Below are 11,721 nucleotides of genomic sequence, written 5' to 3'. Positions count from 1 at the left end.
TAATGAAATAAACAGAAGGATCAGGATTAAATGAGCACTTTTGGCAAAAACTGTGTAATTCTGAAGAGCCAAATGCCATTATGCCTGAAAAGAAAAGTTTTTAACCAGTGTGTGCTACCAGCACTGACTTATGGAACTAAAACATGGACACTCACAAGCAAGACAATACAAAGGCTACAGACAAGAAAAGGAGCATGGAAAGATGCATGCTAGGTATAACAAGGGAGAGACAAAAAACGAATTACTTGGATGAGGAACCACGCAAAGGTATATGATACCATGGAAAGAATAATTAAACGTCTGAAATGGAAATGGGCTGGATATATTGCAAGAAGAGAGGACAACAGATGAACTACAAGTATTCTAGATTGGTAACCCCGTGGTGTTAAACGTCCGAGAAGGTGATGATGATGACGATGACGACGACGATGATGATGATAAAAGATTGTTTGAGCGATACTATACTTATCTTCAAGGTTTTGAAACAATTGGGTTGTTTGGAACAACTGGTTATTTGGAATAATGATAAGGATGTAATCTTTCTATTAACTTCGCAAAAAGAAATGTCGTTTTTAGAAACGGTCGAGTTCCATCATCAACGATGCCACTGCGTGTTATGGTATTATCTCTATCAAAGATAACTTTTCAATGTTATCGGGAACTGTTATCAACTGAGAAGCAACACTCATCACGACCGCGTGTGTTTTTTATCCCCTATCTTCGAATTTTATGCCTACTAACTGACATAATGTGCCGTGTTCATTCATTCCTAATGCTACGATAAACAATTTTTATTTGCCATTTCCTGTTCGAATTTTCATCCGGCAGGATTCTCATATTAACATGAGGTAAGACCAGAACCTCTCAGCAATTAAGAGTAATTCATTTAGATTTTAAGCCTTTTGGAATATAGTTACTTCAATTATAATAATTATAATCTCGGTAATTTTGTTTTCATTAGTCAACTGAACGAAGCATTGAAGCCACTCGGATGGCTGATCGGTCGATGGAAGACTTTTGAAGCTTCCGTTTTTTATCCGACTATGAAACCACTCGAATATGTCGAAGAAATGGATTTTCTACCGTTAGAGGACCAACCAGTGCTTAGCCACAGGTAGGAAATAATTTAGATACCTTCTGAATGGCAGCATCGATTCTAAATAAGAATAAATAATTTCAGTAGGTTTTTAACATTTTAACAACACTTTTAACATTTTTGTCTACATTTTTGTCTACATTTTTGTCTATATTTTTCTCACCTATACGTCATCGTTTTAATTTTATTAGCCTCCAATAGTTTCCAACTCTAATTTATTCTTTAGTGTAAGATTCTCTTGGGCGCGGTAGAGAGTTAATTCCACTTCTAAATGATTTTTTCATAGGTGTGATAGTCGTAGTAGTCTTAAAAGCTTCATGGGCCTCCGTGGGAAACCGTTTTTCTCAGGACTCCCACTATCAGGGGCTATAGTATAGCTGTCTCCTATAGCTGGATTAATAGCCGTCTACCAATTTGCACAATTGCTCTCCAAAATTTTAACAAGATCTTATTATCATAAGGGCCACCGCACCATGACGATGAGTGCCTTTAGTACCTAAGACCCGCTGGTCCGTGTCTGGGTGGACCTAAGCGGTTAGACACCACTTGTGGTATTCATCTTCGGCAGAGTCAATGTGATCTTGGCTGTCCGAAGACAACTGTAAAACCGCTTTACAAGTTACGCCTAGATAAAGCAAGGGTTCTTAAGCAGAGGAAGGTACGTGGACCCCTGGGTGGAATGGCAAAACTATTAACTCATCATTTCTGTGAGACACTGAATGTCATTCTGAAAAGAAGCTGGGGGGGGGGGGGGGGTTCCGTAGGATTTTTATAGTAGAATACCTTCATTTTATTGGTACAAGTTGTACATGGCCTTCCTTTTATTTTAACAAGAGATCCTTGGCGTTCTGTTATGGGAAAACGTTTGAAATTCTTCAACATCTAAGGCAGAGGTTCTCAACCTGTGCTCCGCATCAGCTCGAGGAAAGTAAAATAAATCAGTAAATTTTATTAATATATAAATAAAAAGCTCTGAGGGATTCCACCCCCATATAAGTTATATACTAAAAAGGGCTCCTCGAGACAAACTCGGGGCTCCGCCATAGAAATTATACGTTGGAAAGGGCTCCGCGAGTCAGAATAGGTTGAGAACCGCTGATCTAAGGAATCGATGCGATCCAAAAACACCTCCACTGAAGATCCGCACCGCAGATGGGGAAGAAATGTCGAAAACTCGAATTTATTCCAGAAACTAGAACTTCTTGATGCTAATCGTGACAGCCTGTGTTCTTCTTCCGACAGGACAGAGACTTGGAATCCCACCACGCAGAAAAAAATGCACACAGAAATCGGTTCCCTCAGAGTGGACCCGGAGTCCAACAAGGCGGCACTTTTCGTGTCCCATATTTTCGGTAAGCAAAATTTTTCTATCCCGATAACAGTATTAATGAACAGCGTCTTGAAGATTTACTTCATTTTACTTCATCCATGCACTTTTTCCTCCTGTTAACTGCATTAAAGTAAGAGTCTTCGAGCATCGAGAGATATTTAGACCAGTCTTTCACATTAACGATCCAGATTCCATGCACGTCATTGAACTTCAACACTCTCGCGCGATACTAATTACATTATTCGGTAATGAATTAACGAGGGCACATCTTATTAGCGAACGAATAAACGGTGGAACCGAATGAAGGACGACGAGCACCAAATGAACCTAAGCTACAGAGATTAAGTTGGAGCTCAGCGTGTGTCAGCTGCCTGTAAGTTTTGGAATTAAAATTTAATTTAGCCCGTTGACTGTCAAGGAAATGGTATTAAGCGGCGGACGCTGTAGAGTGTGATAGATTCAAGAATGGTTCTGTGCTGTTTTTCCGAACCTCTCGGGAATTTTTCACATAGACGGTGACCCATTATAGTAATTGAAGTCACATTCAATTTAGCTAATACAATAGTGAAGAATAATAAACTGATTAGGAATTATTCAATGAATTACCAGCTGTTGTGTGCTTCGAATATTTTCGTACAGATTCTGTTTATTCAGATATTCCGGTTTCCAGGTGTGACTGAAATCTCCGAAGGCAGAATCGAGAAGCAGAATGAATTGACGCTGTCCAGTACGAACATAGGAAATATTTCTTTCATGAAAATATCTGAGCTTCGAACGGTGAGTGAAATCTGTGTCTATTTATGGCAGCGGTTCGTAACCACCCAAACTTGATTCGCTGGGGGCTTCCAAGATGAGTCGTTCGAGTCCACTTACAATCTGTTATAAATGCACTTATTTGCAACCATGGGCGGAGATACGGGGAGGGGGAGCGTGGGGGATCATTGCCCCCCCCCCCTCTCCCCGCGTCAAAGGTGGAGTCGACTGAGATCTAATGTATATATGTATATATGAATTGACATCATCATCATCATCATCATCATCGTGCCCCACTTCCAAGTCCATCTCCGCTTATGTTAGCAACATTGGTTTCACTAACTTCAAGAACGAACTATCCCATGGGTCGCAAAGCTTATCTTGTTACTAATTTTGGGTCAATGCTTTCTTTCTTTCAAAACCGAACACGGCTCAGGCTCTATCGGCTTTTGCCAATTTTAGTCAATGACCGTGCCGGAGAAAACTTTATTAAGCACAATTAAATGTACGTACATAGAATTTCATATTTACAAAATCTCATAGCACAAAAAAATGAAAAAAAATTACAAAAGCAATGGAAAATACAAAAATACAAAAACAGTGCAAATACACAAATACAAAAACAGTGCAAATACACAAATACAATGAAGAAATGTGAAAATGCAAAAACACTGAACTAAAAGAGTCGCGGCACAAAATGGTTAAAAGCCCTGATTCATAGATAGGCTAAGGGTAAGAACATAGTGTATGCTGGTTTCCGATCCTGCGAGTAGGCTCCGTTACGGATTGTTTAAAAAACCTGAAATTCAGGTTTCTGTCAATTTAGCGCCATCTATCGACAGCTTCTTGAGTTTTATTCCTGTCAAAAAATTCTCGTGACCTAGCGATGCTAACCCTACAAACCGTTTTTATTTCGGTTATTTTTCCGATTTTATTTATTTATCTACGGACTTTTGGTTACCCTGTATTTGTTTTAAATAGATTAATAACGTGATCCTCACGTATTCCCAAGGGGTCAACACGATCCGTCCAGAGAATCCCTTAGTGTTAGTAGACACATCCACGCCGAACTAGGATTCGAACCCAGACCTACACAGTCAGTGTCTAGCTCCCTAACCACTCGACTGCCAGGTGGCGTGTTTTAACATACAGTCATTTCATTTTCCACCATTTTGGTTCATTATTCGCTTCATATGCGATATTTTACTGCTTCTTAGATTGTACTCTTCGAGATTTGGCAAGCATAGAGGTCAACCTGTCATGCGTCACAACTTTTTTGTTGGGTTTGCGATTTACTAAAGGTTTCTTGTTTAGCCAAATGTGATGACATTTCCTTCACAAAAATGAGGGAAATCATGGTGAATACGGGATATTGCCAATTACCACCAAAAAAAATAGCCAAGGTTTCCAAAGTTACCAGTTACAGCCAAAAAAATTTTCAATCAAAGGTAAAGTTACTAATTATAGCCAGAAAAATTTTCAATGTTAAGTTGCCAGCTATCGCTAAAATATGCCTAAAAGCTCCTAGTGCGGGAATTAGAGGGATACTGCAAATCACAATGGATTAAAATGCAATCCACAAAAACATTATATTTATGCATATATATGTGAGGTGAAATATATATATGTACTGACGGCTACGGCGTCCAACCCCCCTCCCTCCCTCCCTCCCTCCCCAACGGAGCTAACTACTCGTCACATCTTCTTTAATTATAAAGAAAAATATTCCTCAGACACTGCAAATGCCTGCGAAATAATTATTCATTGCCAGTTTCCCATTCTGATTGCGATAAGCAATGCACCCCCATATCAGCAATACAGCAAATTAAGTAGTGATTCACTATATACGGTGTATCACAACACGCAAAGCACCACTATCGGCAATAAAGCACAATATGCAATGCACCACAGTACGCAATGTATCGCATTGAACAAAACACAATAATACGCAATGTAAAACAATACGCAATAAGCACTGCGTTGCAATAAGCAATACAGCACGCGATGCGCGATGCACTGCAATATGGAATGCACCACTATTTGCAGTACGCGGGATAAGCAATACACCCCAATATGCAATAAGCACTCATTAAAATAAGCAATACAGCACGCGATGCACTACAATACGCAATGCATTACAATCAGTAATGCACCACCATTTGCAATGCACCACTTTAAAAAATACAGTATAATATGCAATCCACCACAATACGCAAACGCAATGTATCGCATCAAGCATAGCAGAATAATGCGCAATAAGAACTGCATTACAATAAGCAATACAGCACGTTATGCACTACAGTACGTAATGCATAACAGTACAAATCAACAACCAGCAAAATCAGCAATGCACTGCAATCAGCGAAACATCGCAATAAGCAATTTACCACAATACGCAATGTATTACAATAAGCAATACAGCACAATACGTAATGTATTACAATAAGCAATACAGCACAATACGCAATGTATTACAATAAGCAATACAGCACAATACGCAATGTATTACAATAAGCAATACAGCACAATACGCAATGTATTACAATAAGCAATACAGCACAATACGCAATGTATTACAATAAGCAATACAGCACAATACGCAATGTATTACAATAAGCAATACAGCACAATACGCAATGTATTACAATAAGCAATACAGCACAATACGCAATGTATTACAATAAGCAATACAGCACAATACGGAATAAGCACTGCATTATAATAAGCAATACAGCATGCAATGCACTACAATACGTGATGCATAACAACACGCAATGCACCATATTGCAGTGCACCACAATAAGGTCTACAGCACAATAAGCAGTAGGCACGGCATTATAATAAGCAATACGGAACTCGATGTTCTACGTAATGCATACAATACGCAATGCACCACAGTCAGCGCTGCACCACAATACGTAATGTATCATACAATGCGCATACTGCATTGATGCATAAAGATACGAAATGCACCCCATTCACCATATTGTAGTGCACCACAATAAGCAGTAGGCACGACATTATAATAAGCAATACGGCACACGATGTAGGTACATCACGCAATGCAGCACAAAACGCAATACACCACAATACACAATACGTACTGCATTATAATAAGCAATACAGTACGCGATGCACTACAACACGTAATGCATAACAATACGCAATGCACACCATAATAAGCAATACAGCTCAATACGCAATAAAGCACCACAATACGCCATAACCACTGAAACACAATGAGCAAGCGATACACTATAATCAGCAATGCACTATAATCAGCGATGCACATCTATTTGCAGTACACCACAATAAGCAATACAGCCCAATACGCAATGCGCAACAATGCACAATAAGCACTGCATTGCAATGAGAAATACAGTACGCGATACACTATAATGCATAACAATTAGCAACGCACCATAATCAGCAATGCATCACAATAAGCAATACAGCACGCGATGCACCACAATACATATAACTATATGCAATACAGTACAATACACGATGCATCACGTAAGAAAAGCACCATAATAAGCAATGCATTAGAATAATCAATACAGCACGAGATGCATTACAATACGCAATGCACCAAAAATAGCAATGTACCACTATTTACAGTGCCCGCAATACAGCATAAAACATAATGCACCACAATACCGATGTATCGCAATAAGCGAAGCACCATAATATACGCAAAAAGTACTGTATTACAGTAAGCAATATATCACGCGATGCGCTGCAATGCGCAATGCACCACAATAAGCAATACAGCATAATACGCAATGCACCACGATAAGCAATACAGAATAATACGCAATGCTACACCATCGGCGATTCGGTGCAATAAGCAATGCACCATTTTAGGCAATGCAGCACAATAAGTAGTGCAGCCTTATATTAAGGGCACCACAAAAAACAATGCACCACTATATCAGGGCACCACATTAAGCAATACAGCACAATACTTAATGCACCACCACCATCGGCAATATAGCACAATAAGCAATACGTCACCACAGGCAATACAGCACAATAATTAGAGCACCACCATATTCAAAGCACCGCAATAAGCAATGCACCACTATATTCAGTGCACCACATTAAGCACAATACGCAATACACCACAATAAGCAAAACAACACAATGCGTAATTTACCGCCATCGGCAATACGGCACAATAACAAATACACCACCACCGTAGGCAATACAGCACAATAACAAATACACCACCACCGTAGACAATACAGCACAATAAGCAATGCACCACAATATGCAGTGCACCAAAATGCACAATGAACCACAATACACCATAATGACTGCATTAGAATAAGCAATATGGCACGTGATTCACTAAAATACGTAATGCATAACAATGCGCAATTTGCCAATATTTACAGTGCATCACAATAAGCAATGCAGCACAATACCTCATACACCGCAATACCGCATAATATGCGATGCATCGCACTAAACAAAGCACCATAATACGCAATGAGCCACAATAATCCATAAGCACTGCATTACAATAAGCAATACAGCACTCAGTGCACTACAACACGTAAAGCATCACAATCAGTAATGTAGTAATGTGTGTAATTTGTAATATTGTACACCACAAATAAGCAATGAAGCATAGTATGCGATGCATCGCAATAAGCAAAGCATTATGAAAAGCACTATAGTACGCAATACACCACAATACGCATTAAACGCTGTATTACAATGAGTAATGAGTAATACAGCACGTGATGCACTACAATATGCAATGCACTGCAATCAGTAATGCACCATTATTTTTGCAGTGCTCATTATTGCAGCTTGCTTATTATAAGCAATGCTGCACAATGCGCAATGAGAAGCAAGTATTCATCCTCGACTCAAAATGAAACCTGTCAATTTCCCCATAAAAAGATCTGTCCAATGCTCCGCCCTGGGTACCCGGACCTTGAGTGTTGGGAGCACTGGTGATGTATACATACCTCTGGGTACACGCACAAAACTTGATCTCTACAGGTCAAGCGGTTCCCGATGTCCTCAGGAGTTAAATGAAAACTCGACCCAAAATCGTAACCGACTTCCGTAACACAAAAACGTAACAGATTTCCGTCACCCATTTCCGTAACATAAAATCGTCACCAATTTCGGTTGCTTAGAAACAGGCCCTTTTCGAGTTTGTGATTTTATATTATAGAGTAGATATATATATTAAGTTATTATTGTTTACTATTATTAATTATGGTAATTAAAGTCATAATTATGACAATAAATTTTATCCTTGACTTCAGTAAAGGATAAAATTTCAAGCAAGCTTCGTTGAATATATGGCAAAAAATGGGAAATTCGATTTTAAAAAAAAAACACGTTGTTACGGCCCAAAATTACAGGAATGTCCCGTAAAATACGGGTGAAATGGTCACCATATTATATATACACACTTTTTTCTGGCTCGCGAGTGGCAGAAATACTGCATATATGGCTCACGGATTGAAAAGGTTTTGCAGTGAGAAACCTGATTAACAGTATGACCAAAGGTAAAACAATCATATCAATCCAACCATACTATTTATCATTATATTTATTTATTTTGTTATTAATATTTTTATAGTTATTATTGTGTTTTGCTTTATTAATATTATATTTTTTATTTAAAAAATATCATTTTTCTCTTGTATAAAGTATTACAATTTTTCTTCTGTATATTTTCCACGTCAAATATGTATCTACGAATGCTGATATCTGATTGCATCATTCCATATGGCCCTATGTTATACTGTGTGGTGCATAGGGGGATGTTTTTGGGAAAAAAATATTTCAAAAGAATAAAATAAAGTCCAACCGTAAGTTACAGCTTCTAAAAGCTCTGAATAGACAAATTTATTAAAAATAATCATTGGCATCACTTTTCACGACATAACTTCTCACTCAATCTTTTTATAAGTCAATGTTGACTTTCGAGTTCGTTTCTTATCATCACAAACAGGTCAATCTTCATCTATGAGTAAATAGGAGGTTATTTTTTATAACGATGTTTTTCCCTTTTCCTTTTTTGTATGTCTATTAGGAGGTTAAGAAATTTCTCGAGGAGGGAGAAAAATTCCCTGGAACATCATCAGGCGATTACCAGGATCTTTTCTTAGCTGGGCTTGATTCTTGTTCTTGCAACTCGAAGAAATTGGTTTCCAGGAATTTTCGAATGTGAGATTTCTAAATCCAATCACACTTTTCGATACCTAAAATTCGAGAAGCATGGGTTTTAGTGTCTATCGCAGACTTCCCACAGGAATATTTGCGCAATCTATGAATTGGAGCCTCTTTATTTTATAGAGAAAAAGGAGTCGACGTGATTTTGGACGGGAGAAAAATTCTCCAATTTTCTCACTTTTTCACTCTTTCTCACTTTTTGCTGTTATACAGATATATCTCTCATATTTATACCTTCTTATTATAGACTGTTCAGCTAAGACCCTCGCTGCCACCTGCCAAATAAAAACAAAATTATCTGGAACAGTTTTCGGAATGGGTTGTTGGTTTTAAACCGTTGTGCAACATGAAAGTGAATAATATGTGGTATGATACTATCTATTATCTTGTTCATTTTTATTTTGCGCATCGGTGTAAACCTTATGAGCCAAAATACCGGTTACTTTGTTTGCTGTGCGGTGCTCACAAAAAGTGATTTAGTGGTAAACATAAAAACGTAATAACCCCTATTTTGATGCCTAAAATTTACATCGGAATGCATCTATACAACCCCTTGTAATATGAATAAAGTGTACACGTAATTTGTATACTTTCTGTAATTGGAAATATGTCTATAAGATCAACGATATATTCATATTATGAATATGACATTTCATCAAGAAATGTCATGTTTCATACCAAAGAAATGGCACCAGTAATTTTTTGACGCAGCCTTCTATCGTTACACAAATTAGAAAAAAAATCATAATATATAATGCTGGAACTTATAAAATAATGAGAATTCACTCTCTCATAATAATGTTAATAATGAGGAAATTTTTTCAACATGTTGCCACTGGTAGCTTTAATGAGAACACCAATAAATGCATTGAGTGGAAATCATTGCTCTATGATATTGTACTTTCAGGTTGTTAAAATATAACGCCGCAAGCTTAAAAAATGAAAGCACTAATTTTTCCTTCATTCGTTTTCAATCACCGATCATCGAAAGTTGTACCATCCTTTATTTATTATCGCCATGTATACGAGGTTGGAGCTTGATTGCGTTATTAAATCTTGTCTACTATCGAATGCCCCGCTAATATGAATCCCAATAAATCATCATGTCCAAATTGCAAATGGAGTGCCCATTATAGAAGGAGCCCATTCCTTCCTCTAATTAGGAGGAGAAAAAGAATTCCTTATAAATAACGACTAAAAAGATTGATGCAATCCACTAATAATTGCACAACGAAGTGATTAATTAGTTTCTGATGATCATGCTGCAAGATCAGTTACGCGGCGTTCATTATTAGTTCATTCATAATAGTCCATTCATAACTGGATCAAAGATGCCGGATTCGTTTCCGATAATTAATTAGGGCTCAATCGATGCTGAGGGATCCATTTTTACTTCCCTTTGAATCAAAAAGATAGAATTTCGATCATTTCAACTACATAATTCTTAATTCCTTCAAATAATTACGTTGCGTTCGATATAGAAACATCAACTATAAAAATTTCAAGAAAATTAATTGCATCTTTCTTGTGTCAAGCTCTGTTATTGATTTAAGTGAGACAAATTAATTAAATCCTTCTGATTTTAATACCGTTTTTGTATTTGATTTTAATGATTTAATTTGATTAGAATTTATGGCTGTGATATGGATTATTTATCTGCATAATCAATATGATTTCTGGCTCTCTGTATTCCAGGTGAAGAGGTTCTATAGACGTGATGGAGATGTGCTTCTGTGTGAATTCTCTATCGGCACCAGTAACCAACCTTTACAACCACATGTTATAGCCAAATACCGGAAAATACAGGAATAAGCAAGAAGATACAGTAGGGCGTCCCAAATCCGGACACCCATAATCCTGATGCTTGAAAAAAAATTTTTTTCTTTACCTAAATTCGGTTTCGGCCTTTTCTGTATTACATCGGCTATTTCATTTCTTTTTTGAACCATTTATTGCTGGTGTCCCCTACGATTTTCGGGCTTCTGGGAAACAATGGTGGCACCTGCGTGTCTCAATAAAGGTGTTTAGTCAGAAAGTCAGCTTTGATCAAAAGAACTTTTCTTTCTTCATTTCATTTCTCCTCGATGTATAATTAACCTTAGTGTTTTAAAACTTGTTTCCAGCGTCCTTTTTTTTGGTGTGTGTGATTATCTAACAAGAAGAGGGTCCCAAGGTGTCATCTTGAAAAAATTAACGTGCATTCATCTCTCCCATAAAACCATAAAAACAAAAAATTAGCGGTTGAGTGCAATTATTGAAACCGCAAAAAACTATTATTAAATATTATAACAGTTGGCTACTCATCGCCTCTCGCGATTGTTGGCAATATCTATTAAAA

General features: G+C 37.5%; 1 protein-coding gene across 1 annotated transcript; it reads left to right on the top strand.

Annotated features, from left to right (window-relative positions):
• The first annotated feature begins 669 nt into the window (after positions 1-669).
• LOC149064801 (peroxynitrite isomerase THAP4-like) lies at positions 670-11,491 on the top strand. The gene is made up of 5 exons (XM_089255223.1): positions 670-848; positions 962-1,114; positions 2,339-2,448; positions 3,097-3,203; positions 11,079-11,491. Exons 1-5 carry the CDS (start codon positions 844-846, stop codon positions 11,193-11,195), a joined length of 492 nt encoding a protein of 163 aa, XP_089111349.1. The 5' UTR covers positions 670-843; the 3' UTR covers positions 11,196-11,491.
• The last annotated feature ends 230 nt before the right edge of the window (positions 11,492-11,721 follow it).

The sequence above is a fragment of the Pholcus phalangioides genome, unplaced genomic scaffold (genome assembly GCF_987345545.1).
Source record: "Pholcus phalangioides strain wild (caught in Gottingen) unplaced genomic scaffold, Ppha-v1.0 ptg000042l_1, whole genome shotgun sequence".
Taxonomy (NCBI): Eukaryota; Metazoa; Arthropoda; class Arachnida; order Araneae; family Pholcidae; genus Pholcus; species Pholcus phalangioides.
Note: the sequence above shows the minus strand (reverse complement) of the source record. Positions and strands in the feature narration are given on the sequence as shown.

Excerpts from the sequence above, each read along its gene's own strand:
- LOC149064801 (XM_089255223.1), top strand. Across the intron at positions 2,449-3,096 it reads TTTCGTGTCCCATATTTTCG|GTGTGACTGAAATCTCCGAA; the intron begins GTAAGCAAAATT and ends TCCGGTTTCCAG. Across the intron at positions 3,204-11,078 it reads AAATATCTGAGCTTCGAACG|GTGAAGAGGTTCTATAGACG; the intron begins GTGAGTGAAATC and ends TCTGTATTCCAG.